The following is a 12,823-nucleotide window of genomic DNA, read 5'->3' on the forward strand; positions in this document are numbered from 1 at the left end:
TGGTTGTTGTTGCTAATTAATTCCATTAATAGCAAACTGAGGTGTATTCCCAAGAGGTAATTTATCTAGGCTCCATTTAGACTGAGAATGTAATGCAGTTTCAAACTGGTATTGAGGAAAGTAGTTTTGTTGTGCAGATGTTCATCTGCATAACATCCTATATGCAGATGTTCATCTGCATATAGGAAATCCTGGAACCAGTTTGAGGCCCAGATGGTGATGGCAGAGAGTACTGATGGACATTAAGAGCTTCTTTCCTGAGCTTTTGTTGGGGTGTGTTGTCTGGCCACTGCAGTTTGAAGCTAGGTTTGAACTGCATTTAAATCAGTGGTTCTCAATCTGTGGGTCCCAGATATTTTGGCCTTCAACTCCCCGAAATCTTAACAGCTGGTAAACTGGCTGGGATTTCTGGGAGTTGTAGGTCAAAACACCTGGGGACCCACAAGTGGAAAACCACTGATTTAAATGGTCACTGTAGATGGGACCCTAGTATCTTATAGTAAAAAATTAAAAGCAGACAGCAAAAGTGTAAAGGAAGAGATGTGAACTAAATGGATTGAGGGAAAGTTGGAAGTCAGAATGGGAATATTTTCTCAGGTGTCTTTTCAGTCAAAAAGTATTTTAACTCTAGTATTTTTTTTTTCACTACAGAATGTTGTGGTTCCTGGAATTAGCTGCTATTTTGGTACTTTTCTAGGAAACCTCTTTGTTTTATTTTCATTTTATTGTTTCTGCTTTCTAAGGAGTTGTTTCTGGCCTCAGCTACTTTTTGTAGCAATTTATAGGAAATCTTACTTTGTTGACTCTCCTTTTTGTTATTTTTGTAACAGTATGTGGAAAGCATGAGGTAATGGCTACTTCATGTTTTCATGTATGGTGCTACTAAAAGTAACAGTCAAAACTGAAGTGAAGAGCAGGGGATTCTTTCATAGCTATGCTTCGCCTTGATCGTCAATCAAACATCCCATCTGTTGTATATAAATCCAACACAAACACCAAAGGCCAAGGCAAGCATGGCCATATGCTTAGAGTATAGAGTACATCTTGAATGTTAACCTGCCAGGCTTTAGCACAGCAGGTTAACTGCCAAGCTGCAGTAAATCTTGCCAACCGAAGGGTTGACAGTTCAAAGCCCAGGTCAGGGTGAGTGCCTGACCATTCAGCCCAACTCACTGCTACCTAGGAGATCAAAACAGCGTTGTGAGTAGATAAATAGGTACTGTGTTAAAAAAAAGGAGGAAGTCTACAAGCTCTTCGGCAGGACAGGAAAGATGGAATCACAGCACCCCCACATGGCTGGAACCAAACACAGCCTCTAAGAAGCCCAAGTTGGGAAAGCCTATATGCCTCTGTCAGTGTGTCTGTCCTTTCCTTGTATAATCAGCATTGAATGTTTGCTGTATATGTATTCTGTAATCCACTCTGAGCCCCCTTCGGGATGAGAAGGACAGAATATAAATACTGTAAATAAATAAATAAAGTTTATAGGAAGAAAGCACTTTCTTTATTGTAATACCAATATTAAATACCCGAAAGGCACTAAATCCCATCTGATCTTGAAAACTAAACAAGGCCAGATCTGGTTAATACTTGGATGGCAGGTTCACTATCATTCAGAGAAGGAATGTATTCTTTGCCTTTAAACCTCCTGTGGGGGTCTCCATATGTTAATAGACGATTGGAAAGCAAATATGCACAGAGTGAATAGAACTGTTTTCCTAGCAGTAAGACACAAATGAGCCTTCATTTTTTCATAATAGATTGATTAATTTACTGTCTTTATATTCCAACTCTCCTTCAGTGAGCAAAAGGCAATGTACATAGGTCTCCTCCCATTTTATCTCCCAAGACCACATTATGGGTAGGCGAGGCCTTAAAAAGAATGACTGGTCCAAAAAGTGAGTTTTGTGGCTCAGTTGGAATATGGATCCTAGTGTAAATAAATAGCAGTCCAATATACTACAGTCTCACTTTATAACTTAAACCTCACTGGGCTTTGCATCTTCTGTGGTTATTGTTGCTGCATTTCATGGTGAGGCCTGCCTGAAAGTTGTCTGTGGCTTATTACATGTGTCAGAAATGTTCTTAACATACTCTCTAGGTTCCCACAAGGGAAACAATATGGAATATATGGCTTATTCTACAATTTCAAATTGTATTTTTTAAAAAATCATTTATACTGACCATGTAACATAGGAAGTTGTCTGATCCTTCGCTGTAGTTATATTTCCCAGTCCGGTAAATTGAAGTCGTGATTTGTTCAAGTGTGTCCATGGCTACAGAGATACCTGAGTGTAGGTCTGAAGTCCCAACATTATTATGGTATTTTGGGTCACTCTGACATTGCATCTCTTCATGACTCACCATTTAGAATCTTTCATTGCTGGAGTTGCAGTCTGAATATTCATTTTATATAGGGTTTGCCAACAGTTTCTGGTTTTGAACACTGCTGGGTTGCTCTTTTATTGTTGAGAGAGCTTGGTTCTAGTAATGACTCTTGGCTACAGATGGAACAGATGGAATTGATATTTCTTCAGCTTTCAGTAGTTCCTTAGCCCTGACACTTTGTCTTCCACTGGCTGCTAAAGCAGTTTTCCTATTGACTTAAAAAATACTGTTACTAAGTGAAGAACAGATGTTCTTGGCCTTGAAATGAACTGGGACTCTAGTGTGATGCAAAGAGAGTTTATGAACTGGAAAGTGTTTTGAAAAAAAAAAGTTTAACAAAAAGTTCTAGGCTTTTCGTTTTTTTGGGCTATATGGTCTCATGTAAGCCGCCCGAGTCCCCTTGGGGAGATGGTGGCGGGGTATAAATAAAGTTTTATTATATTATTATATTATTCTAGAAGATGGCCATATAGCCCGAAAAACCTACAACAAACTAGTGATTCCAGCCGTGAAAGCCTTCGACAATACATTTAACAAAAAGACAGGGCAAAATATAGTTTTTGGGGAAGGAAACAGAGGTTCTGAGGATTCCATGAAATAGAATAACTTGCATTTTAATCTGTTTAAAAAATCACACATTGTGTGATTTTATGAAGGTGACTGCTACACCTCTGAAAGGAGTTTTGTTTAAAGCTAGTAGCAAAATCATTTTATATATTTCTGCAATAAATGCAACTTTGCTTTATTTCTTTTGTTACAGAAAGGCATTCATGAATGGAACTTCAGTGCTGACTCTATAAGGGGAGTAAGGTAAGGTCATTTGTACTGATTGATCTAATGTGCCCCGGATTGTGGTGGAGGCTTCTTCTTTGAGGCTTTTAAACAGAGGCTGGATGGCCATCTGTCAGGGGTGCTTTGCATGTGATTTTTCTGCTTCTTGGCAGGGGGTTGGACTGGATGGCCCATGAGGTCTTTTCCGATTCTATGATTCTATATTTATCTCACTCCCATGGTGATGGTAGTCAAATGTTGTTCCTATCTCATCTTATCTCCTTGTTGTAACTTAATAGTGTGAGAGTGGCTGAATTAGTTCAGTTAGTAAAAGAGCTTCAGAGCTGACCAGACTCCAGACTGGGTTTCCAGGTCTAATCACACATCACTTCTTTCACCACATCACACTTGTATTGCACACGAAAACTGTGGCAAAGAAACAGGTACAAATTACACGTTTTCTTGTAATGAATATGCAGCCAAGGAGTCAGTTATTTCTTACTTACTGCTCATGTATAGCATTCTTTTAGAACATGATATTGAAATAAAAAATCACTTAATCTTATCTGTTGAAAAGTATGTTATATTGGAACCAAAGCACAAAAGAATTATTGATTCAAATGGAATCAACATTTTACTTAAAAGTAAAATTAATGTTTCTGAGGACCTCATCACATTGAGGCCAGGATTTGCCATGGATTGTGGCAAATCTGGTGGGGCCCAGTGGGGGGGTGTGGGGAACCCATCACCCTGTTTCCCGCATTGTCCACCTTGCCCCTCATCCATCCCAAAGGGGGGGGGAGTGTCGCCACCCGACTCTTTCCTATACAACATGGGAAGCTTCCCGTGTTGCCAAAGTGGCCTCTTACCACACTTCACATTCACTTGAGGCACAGAGCCCCACTGAAAGTAGATTAATGTTGTTTGATGGGAGCCTTATCAGAAGTACAAGTATCATAAGATGAGCAATTTGGCCCATCTGATGAGGTCATAAGTGGGATATGTTCCCTTTTTCAGGCTAGCAAAATTGCCTATGGTATTAGACAGTGGCCCTACAAGATAACAGATTTTTCCAGAACATACTTGAGTTTAATGGGCTTCAGGATTAAGAACATAAAAGAGATTTGACCTCTTCTTTCTGCCTCTTGTGTGCCATGCTTGAATATCAAGCTTTTTGCTGTGTGATGATTAATAGGTGCTATGACTAATGCAGAGAACTGGTGGAGATGTCATTTTCTTTAAAGGATTGTTCAAAGGAACTTGCACTACCCATGACTAACATATTGCATTGCGTTAGAACTGGATATTGCCTTAAAAGCACAAGAGGATAGGTATCTATTCTGAGTAAAAATAGGTGTTTTGAAGTTCAGCTTTTTGATGTTTAATTGCCTGGGTGAATTTAGATAAGAAGGCTCTTTGTCTGAAACCTGTGTCTCACACTCCCCCCCCCCCCCGCCCCCGGGTCCCCAGCACATGGGCCATATTCAAGGTTGGATTTTCTCCTCACCTTTCCTCCCTTTGCTCTGATATTGAGAGGATCTAAGGCAGTGGTTCCCAACCTTCCGAATCCCTTCTGAATCCCAACCTTCCGAATCCCAACCTTCACAACAGTTCCTCATGTTGTGGTGACCCTCAACCATAACATTATTTTTGTTGCTATTTCATAACTGTAATTTTGCTTCTTTTATGAATCATAATGTAAATATCAAATATGCAGGATGTATTTTCATTCACTGGACCAAATTTGGCACAAATACCTGATATGTCCAAATCTGAATACTGGTGGGGGTGGGGTTGATTTTGTCATTTGGAAGTTGTAGTTGCTGGGATTAATAGTTCACCTACAATCAAAGAGCATCTGAACTCCACCAACAATGGAATTGAACCAAACTTGGCACACAGAACTCCCATGACCAAAAGAAAGTACTGGAAGGGTTTGGTGGGCATTGACTTTGAGTTTTTTTGGAGTTGTAGTTCACGTACATCCAGAGAGCACTGTGAACTCAAACAATGATAGAAGTGGCCCAAACCTGGCACAGATACTTAATATGCCAAAATGTGAAAACTGGTGAAGTTTAGGAAAAATAAACCTTGACACTTGGGAGTTGTAGTTGCTGGAATTTATAGTTCATCTACAATGAAATAGCATTCTGAATCCCACCAAGGATAGAATTAGGCCAAACTTCCCACACAGAGTCCCTTAACCATCAGAAAATACTGTGTTTTCTGATGGCCTTTGGCGACCCCTCTGACACCCTCATGTGACCCCCCCCCCAGGGGTCCCAACCCCAGGTTGAGAAATGCTTATCTGAGGTCTACAGTTTTGATTTACATTCAGCCCATCGTTCAGGTGGTTTTGGCATGGAGCCAGATCCAATTTAGGAGGAGATAGGACCTAAATACCCAAGCCACTCCCAGATGAGAGGGGAACCATTCAGTGACTTGCAACCAGGTGGAATCCCACACCTGTTATTCCAAGCTTTGATCAGCACTTGGACCAGCAGAATAAGTTTAAATCAGCCATTAGAATTATAGCATGTTAATTTTGGGAGGATGGTTAAATTTTCTTATAATACTAGTCTATTATTACACTTTTAATTTTTTTTATATTTGCATATTTTCTCTTTCTTTGGTCAACTTGGTTCAGAAAAGTATGCTGTATCTATTTCAATTAATAAATGAAGTAGTTAAAGAGTTTGCCAGCATGGGAATGGTTTTAAGTATTACTGATAAGCTATCAAATGTTGAAAATACATAGAACAGCTCATTATAGGCCACAGTACTGCATTTGTACTGAAGCTGGTGAAGGGAGGGCCTTCCAAATTGCTGAGAAGAAAACAAAATTAAATATCAGGTCTGTTAACATTAACTGACTGCATAGGAAAGTTTGTCAAAGAGGACTGGGAAACATGTGATTCTCCATATTGTTGAGACTGTTGAAAATTATGATGACAGGGAGCGATACATAACATCTGTATTTCCACTTAAGCCAGTATTTCTCAACCTGGGGATTGGGACCCTGGTGGGTTGGGGGGTTGTGAGGGGGTATCACAGGGCCCACCAAAGACCATCAGAAAACACAGATTTTTTGTTGATCATGGGGGTTCTGTGTGGGAGGTTTGGCCCAATTCTATTGTTGGTGGGGTTCAGAATGCTCTTTGATTGCAGGTGAACTGCAAATCCCAGCACCTACAACTCCCAAATGTCAAGGTCTATTTTTCTGCAAACTCTACCAGTGTTCACATTTGGGCATATTGAGTATTCATGCCAAGTTTGGTCCAAACCCATCATTGTTTGAGTCCACAGTACTCTCTAGATGTAGGTGAACTGCAACTCCAAAACTCAAGGTCAGTGCCCACCAAATTCTTCCAGTATTTTTCTGTTGGTCATGGGAGTTCTGCGTGCCAAGTTTGGTCCAATTCTATCATTAGTGTGGTTCAAAATGCGCTTTGATTGTAAGTTAACTATAAATCCCAGCAACTACAACTCCCAAATGACAAAATCAACCACACCCCCACCAGTACTAAAATTTGGGTGCATCGAGTATTTGTGCCAAATTTGGTCCAGTGAATGAAAATACATCCTGGATATCAGATATTTACATTACGATTCATAACAGAAGCAAAATTATGAAGTAGCAATTAAAATAATGTTATGGTTGAGGGTCACCACAACATAAGGAACTGTATTAAGGGGTCACAGCATTAGGAAGGTTGAAAACCACTTCCAGAAGGAAGGAAGGAAGGAAGGAAGGAAGGAAGGAAGGAAGGAAGGAAGGAAGGTTGGGTTTAACCAACATTTTCAATCTAATTCTGGTATAAAGGATCAAAAAATAGTCAATGATTAAATTACTGAATTAATGTATAATTGAATCACATGTTTTGGCACAGTGTATATTTGGTACATGGATGGCTTTCAGTAAGTCATATGCCAGTTTCTTGAAAAATTGTCAACAACTATTTTTAGTCCAATATGCTTCACATTGTGGGAAATAAACACTTTAAATGAATAACCAATCTGTATAGTTTAAAGAGCAGAGGAATTTTTGTTTCTCATTGACATGTTCCTTTCCCAAAGTATATTTCATAGAATTAATCAAATAGCAGCATTTCAATGTTGTCTGTGAGCTGTCTTACTCTTCTAGTTTCTCAAAGGGGGAAAAAACTTCCAGGTTTGTGCTGGGGTGCCCCCTGATGGCTCCTGCTATAACATTGGAGCTTGAAAACATTCATTTTTAGGCTATAACATGCAATGCTGGAAATATGATTCTGTGAATTTTAGTACAAATCAGAGTTTGGAAAAGTTTCTTTGTGGCTTACAGCTCTCACAATCCTCCAGTCAGCATTACTACTTCTAGGATTTGTAATTCAAAAGTAACGTTTCAGCCTTTGCGTAGTAGTATGTGATACAATTATTGAAATAGATGACTGGTTTTTTAAGATAGAGGCTTTTGAAGGTTTCTGTCTTCATGGGAATGATCTCCTCAAAGGACAAGCAGACAAGCCCAGTTCTGAAGGATGAGATCATATTCATTATATTTATGTTAATTAGACTACTATTACTAGAAAACATAATTCACTGAAGGTACAAATGCATTTGCCAGTGACATTATTAGTGTTCTTAAGGAACCTTTGCCTTGTTATAACACTTTGTCATTAAAAAAATCTCTCCTGAAAGAGGAAATGGTTGCAGAATGTTTTCTGAATTAGGGTGCTATGATATTAATGAGAATGTGTTCTCAAAGGCTTTCATGGCCAGAATCACTGGGTTACTGTGAATTTTCCGGACTGTATGACCATGCTCCAGAAGCGTTCTCTCCTGACGTTTCAGACACATCTATGGCAGGCATCCTCAGAGGTTGTGAGGTCTGTTGGAAACTAGGCAAGTGGGGTTTATATACCTGTGGAATATCCAGGGTGCGAGAAAGAAAGACCTCTTGTCTGTTTGAGGCAGGTATGAATGTTGCAATTGACCACCTTGATTAGCCTTGAATGGCCTTGCAGCTTCAAAGCCTGGCTGCTTCCTGTCTGAGGATCCTTTGTTGGGAGGTGTTAGCTGGTCCTGATTGTTTCACATCTGGAATTCTCCTGTTTTCTTGGTGTCGTTTTTTATTTACTGTCCTGAGTTTAGAATTTTTAAATACTTGTAGTCAGATTTTGTTCATTTTCATGGTTTCCTCCTTTCTGTTGAAATTGTCCACATTCCACAGATATATAAATCTCACTGGCCTAGTTCCCAATAGACCTCACAATCTCTGAGGATGCTTGCCATAGATGTGGGTGAAACATCAGGAGAGAATGCTTCTGGAACTTGGCCATACAGCCTGGAAAACTCATAGTAACCTACTTAATGAGAATGCTTTGTCTCTAGAAATAATTCATTTTATGGAACAGTTGGGTTTATTATCTGGGTGTGGCATAATTTCTGTTTAACATGGTGATATTTATCTAAATTGTACAATACTCATGGAAGGACATAGTAAAATTCAGTTCTTATTATAGATATCCCTCCATAAATTCTTTGCCTGCCTGTCTTCAGTGGCAAAAACAGCAGATTCTCCTGATGCAGATTCACATAATGGATGGGGCATTCCTTATAATAATAGCACAAAAGATTCTTTTTGAAAACACAAAGACTGCCTCCAGGATACACTACTGAAAGGAGTAACCCATGCTAACTTTGCTTCTCTTTCAGCATTTCAAAATTTGAAGAACGATGCTGCTTCCTTTATGTCCTGCACAATTCAGATGACTTCCAAATATACTTTTGTACGGAGCACCACTGCAAAAAGTATGAGTTGGTCACTGTTTGTTATTTCCAAATCTTTTCTTGAAACTTTACCTTCTACAATGTGTATGGATATTTTCCCATGAACTTCTGCTTAGTGATTTAGCCTCGGTTGCTTTTGAATGATCTTTGGCCAAGTTTCTTCATTATCTCTCTGTGTGATATAAGTGTGCACATGAAATGTCATGCTAAATGTGCACTGCAGGAAATGAGATGGTACAGATTATATTCTGTATTCTCACACTTTAGATAGGCATTTTAAAAAATAAGAAAACTTAAAACATTTAAGAAAGCTGCTTAAGAAAACTGCACGCATGAGTAAGTTCTTGAAAAGACTAGGGTAGCAAAGTGGCTTTTACTTAAGTCAATATACAAAGAGGAGAATACTGGCCTCAGTATCATCCGTTGTCGCTTTTCCCATGTGGTAATTATCAGGTCTGAAGAGAAGAAACTCCTAATTACCTAGAGAGTCTTCGTGCAAGGAAAGGAATCTGGAAAATTAGGATCTCATTTACATGGAGAGTCTCTATGTAAACAAAAAATTGGCCCAAGAAAATAGTCTTAAGCAACAAAAAGAAATGTTATAACCACATGGTTGTGTTTTGTTGTAACATGACTCTTTTCTTTTATATGAATGTTGGCAGATTTTTTGAATTGGTTAATAGTATCACAGAAGAAATAGGAAAGAACACAGAAGAAGGCGATTGCGATGGGGATTCTTTGGAGGTAAGGAATAGCATGTGTTTGTGTTACTTTTCAAACTACTGAGAACTCTGCTCCCAAAAACAGATTATTAAACCAGAGGAGGATTTACATTAAAGTATATTATAAAGGTGACGCGCTCCATGCAGTCATGCTGGCCACATGACCTTGGAGGTGTCTATGGACAATGCCGGCTCTTTAGCTTCAGTCTTAATGTCAAGGGGAAACCTTTACCTTTATTTTATTAAAAAGGGTTCAGTGGTTCCATAAAACACTGTTCTTTGAAAAGAAATATTTATATATTTTTAACTGACTGACTTGGTTCTTTTGGGGGGAAAATAAAAAAAATCCCACCCTTTTTATGTGGAAAACTACATCTAAAGTTCAGGCTCAAAGCACTAGACCCTTCATCTTTGAAGTGCTCCAAACCCTCCCACCATCCCATTGTGTTCATTAAAATAATCCTAGAAATAAATACAAGTAAAACTGTTTGGTTGACATAAGTAAAGGTAAAGGTTTCCCCTTGACATTAAGTCTAGTCGTGTCCAACTCTGGAGGATGGTGGTCATCTCCATTTCTATGCCGAAGAGCCAGTGTTGTCCATAGACACCTCCTGGTCATGTGGCCAGCTTGACTGCATGGAGCGCCGTCACCTTCCTGTTGGAGCAGTACCTATTGATCTACTCACATTTGCATGATTTTGAACTGCTAGGTTGGCAGAACAGCAGAAGCTCACCCTGTTCCCCAAATTCAAACTGCCAACCCTTTGGTCAGCAAGTTCAACAGCTCAGCAGTTTAACCCCCTGCACAGTGGGGGCTCCTTGCTTGACATCTTCTTTTCTCAAATGTCTATAGTATGAAAAATTTATTTCAATTTGAAAGTGATTTCATTGGGATAGGATCTTGTTTTCTCCTGTTTTTGCCTCTTATGAGATCATATCATAGATACAGGAGTCATATATCTTCCTTCTGCTGTCCTTTCTGTTGCAGTATGACTATGAATATGATGAAAATGGTGAGCGAGTCATTCTAGGAAAAGGTACTTACGGCATCGTTTATGCTGGCCGGGATCTAAGCAATCAAGTCAGAATTGCCATTAAAGAAATCCCGGAAAGAGACAGCAGGTACAATAATGGGAAAGGTTGACAAATTCTGTGTCTACATTGTAGGAAGTTGTAGCAAGAAAACAAAGAGAACTTGGCTTAATGATCTCCAGAACAGGAAAACTCTTAAGTGGGTGTAGGTGGCTGCCATATCAAGCTATGTTCATTGATCATTTTTAATATGACAAGGAACCAGGTTTGACTTTAGTTCTTTAAGGTTTAAACATTTGCTTGGAATGCAAAGACTTCAGATAACAGAAAGCTTTATTTCATACTGTGAATCAAAATTTTTAGATTTTTTCAGGTGCATAGGAGATTAATGTTTTATAATGTTGTCCTTGGCCTACTTCTTTAAATTGACCACTCTTTGTTTGAATGTGGAGTTACATTTTCCAAAATCTGCCAACCAGCCTGTTCTAATTTTCCAGGCCTTATAAGAGCCAGTATAGATTTTTCCCACTCCTCACTTTTGTCAACGTTTTCACTTGGTTGTCTGGGGAAGTTGCAGATAGTAAGGCAAGCTCTTTCTCCTCCATCCCTAAAAAGGACATGTTCTTGGAAAGATGTATCTGAGAAGGCTGTGGCATCCTTCATGTTAATTTTACTATAATAGCCCATTCAGTATTGGAAGTTGGGTTGTTTTGTTATGTGTCTGTTAACTCACAGCAGGTTAATGCTAAACATGATCAGTAACACAGAATATGATACTGCAGAGAGTAATGAATGTATAGAAAGCACGGTCCTTTTACTTTGAATTATAGAGTCAGTTCCAGAAGCTGACTTTTGCAAGAAAAGAACAACATGCCAATGAATGCTATGGCCTGCTCAGACAAGCAATACATCACTGGAATGACTAATTCACCATTCACATAAATGAACAACTATGCATATAAGCAGAAGCTGGAGGTTACAAAAGCTGGTTGGCAATGTATCACCAAAAGCACAGAAAACATGCAGCCAGAAAAAAATGTGAGTCAATGGTGCCTAGAAACTGAGTATTTCCCAGTGAAGAGGGAAAATAGTGCAGATATGCACCATTGACATTTATTTTAAACCCCTCCATTTTAAAACTTTTCATTTATGTTAGATTATCTAACCAAAGAGATAAGCTTGAATTTTATTTTTCTGTTCTTGTGGTTGATTTATGTAGCCTTTGGGACTTTTACCAGCTTGTTTGCTCTGCATTATTATGTAGTTAGGAACTTATTTCCTTTTCGCAAACATTGCCAGGGCAATTTGCTGTGCTGTTTTACTTTAAAACATGGGCTATTGGGACTTCCATTATAATTTACATTGAAGCATTGAATTGTACTGCATAGAAATGCTGCTTGAATAATTCTAAATGGTCCCTTTCCTTCAGATATTCCCAGCCTCTACATGAAGAAATAGCTTTACATAAGCACCTCAAACATAAGAACATTGTTCAGTATCTTGGCTCATTTAGTGAAGAAGGATTCATCAAGATTTTCATGGAACAGGTCCCAGGAGGTATGAGGTTTCAGATTTTTCAAGTATGCTATTAACTTGGTAAGACAGAACTTGAAACTTTGTTTACTTCAAATCCTAATATTAACCCCATCATTTCCTCCCAGAATGTTCATTAACGCCCAGTGTTATTCTATACACTCTGAGTATATATATCTGAAGCCTGGCGGTTGCACTCTATGCATTTAAAGTTGTCATCCAGAAAAGTTTGTGCTTTCATAAAACCATTAATCTTAATGATGCTACAGGAACAAAAAAACAACAGCTGCCCTTTTGAAAAATTCCTACTTTTACTCCAGTTCTACATGATACATAATTCATTTCTTATACAAGTGTAGCAGCATTTAGAGCACTCACCAAAAATGCTCAGTGAATGTGTAAAGAAGGAGTGGAAACCTGCATGCTAACCCTGATTGATGTGCTCACTGGTCTCACTAACACTGTGTCGCTTTAACAAGAATGATACCTAAGCCTTTTGGCAAAATCAGAACTTCAGGATTGTAACTAAACAAAGAAGGGACCTTTACATACATGCAACATGTTCCATGGTGCTGATGTTAACGTCTAAAGCACAAATGTCACGTATT

At 38.8% G+C, this 12,823-nt stretch overlaps 1 protein-coding gene across 2 annotated transcripts in view; it reads left to right on the forward strand.

Moving 5' to 3' along the window:
- MAP3K5 (mitogen-activated protein kinase kinase kinase 5) overlaps nt 1–12,823 on the forward strand; it is a 120,140-nt gene that overhangs the window by 80,710 nt on the left and 26,607 nt on the right. For both annotated transcript variants that reach the window (XM_060753435.2, XM_060753434.2), the window contains exons 12-16: nt 3,149–3,198; nt 8,854–8,949; nt 9,591–9,672; nt 10,639–10,772; nt 12,112–12,239. In XM_060753435.2, coding sequence (XP_060609418.2) covers nt 3,149–3,198; nt 8,854–8,949; nt 9,591–9,672; nt 10,639–10,772; nt 12,112–12,239 — 490 coding nt within the window. The remainder of the gene's footprint in view (nt 1–3,148; nt 3,199–8,853; nt 8,950–9,590; nt 9,673–10,638; nt 10,773–12,111; nt 12,240–12,823) is intronic.

The sequence above is a fragment of the Anolis sagrei genome, chromosome 1 (genome assembly GCF_037176765.1).
Source record: "Anolis sagrei isolate rAnoSag1 chromosome 1, rAnoSag1.mat, whole genome shotgun sequence".
Classification (NCBI taxonomy): Eukaryota; Metazoa; Chordata; class Lepidosauria; order Squamata; family Dactyloidae; genus Anolis; species Anolis sagrei.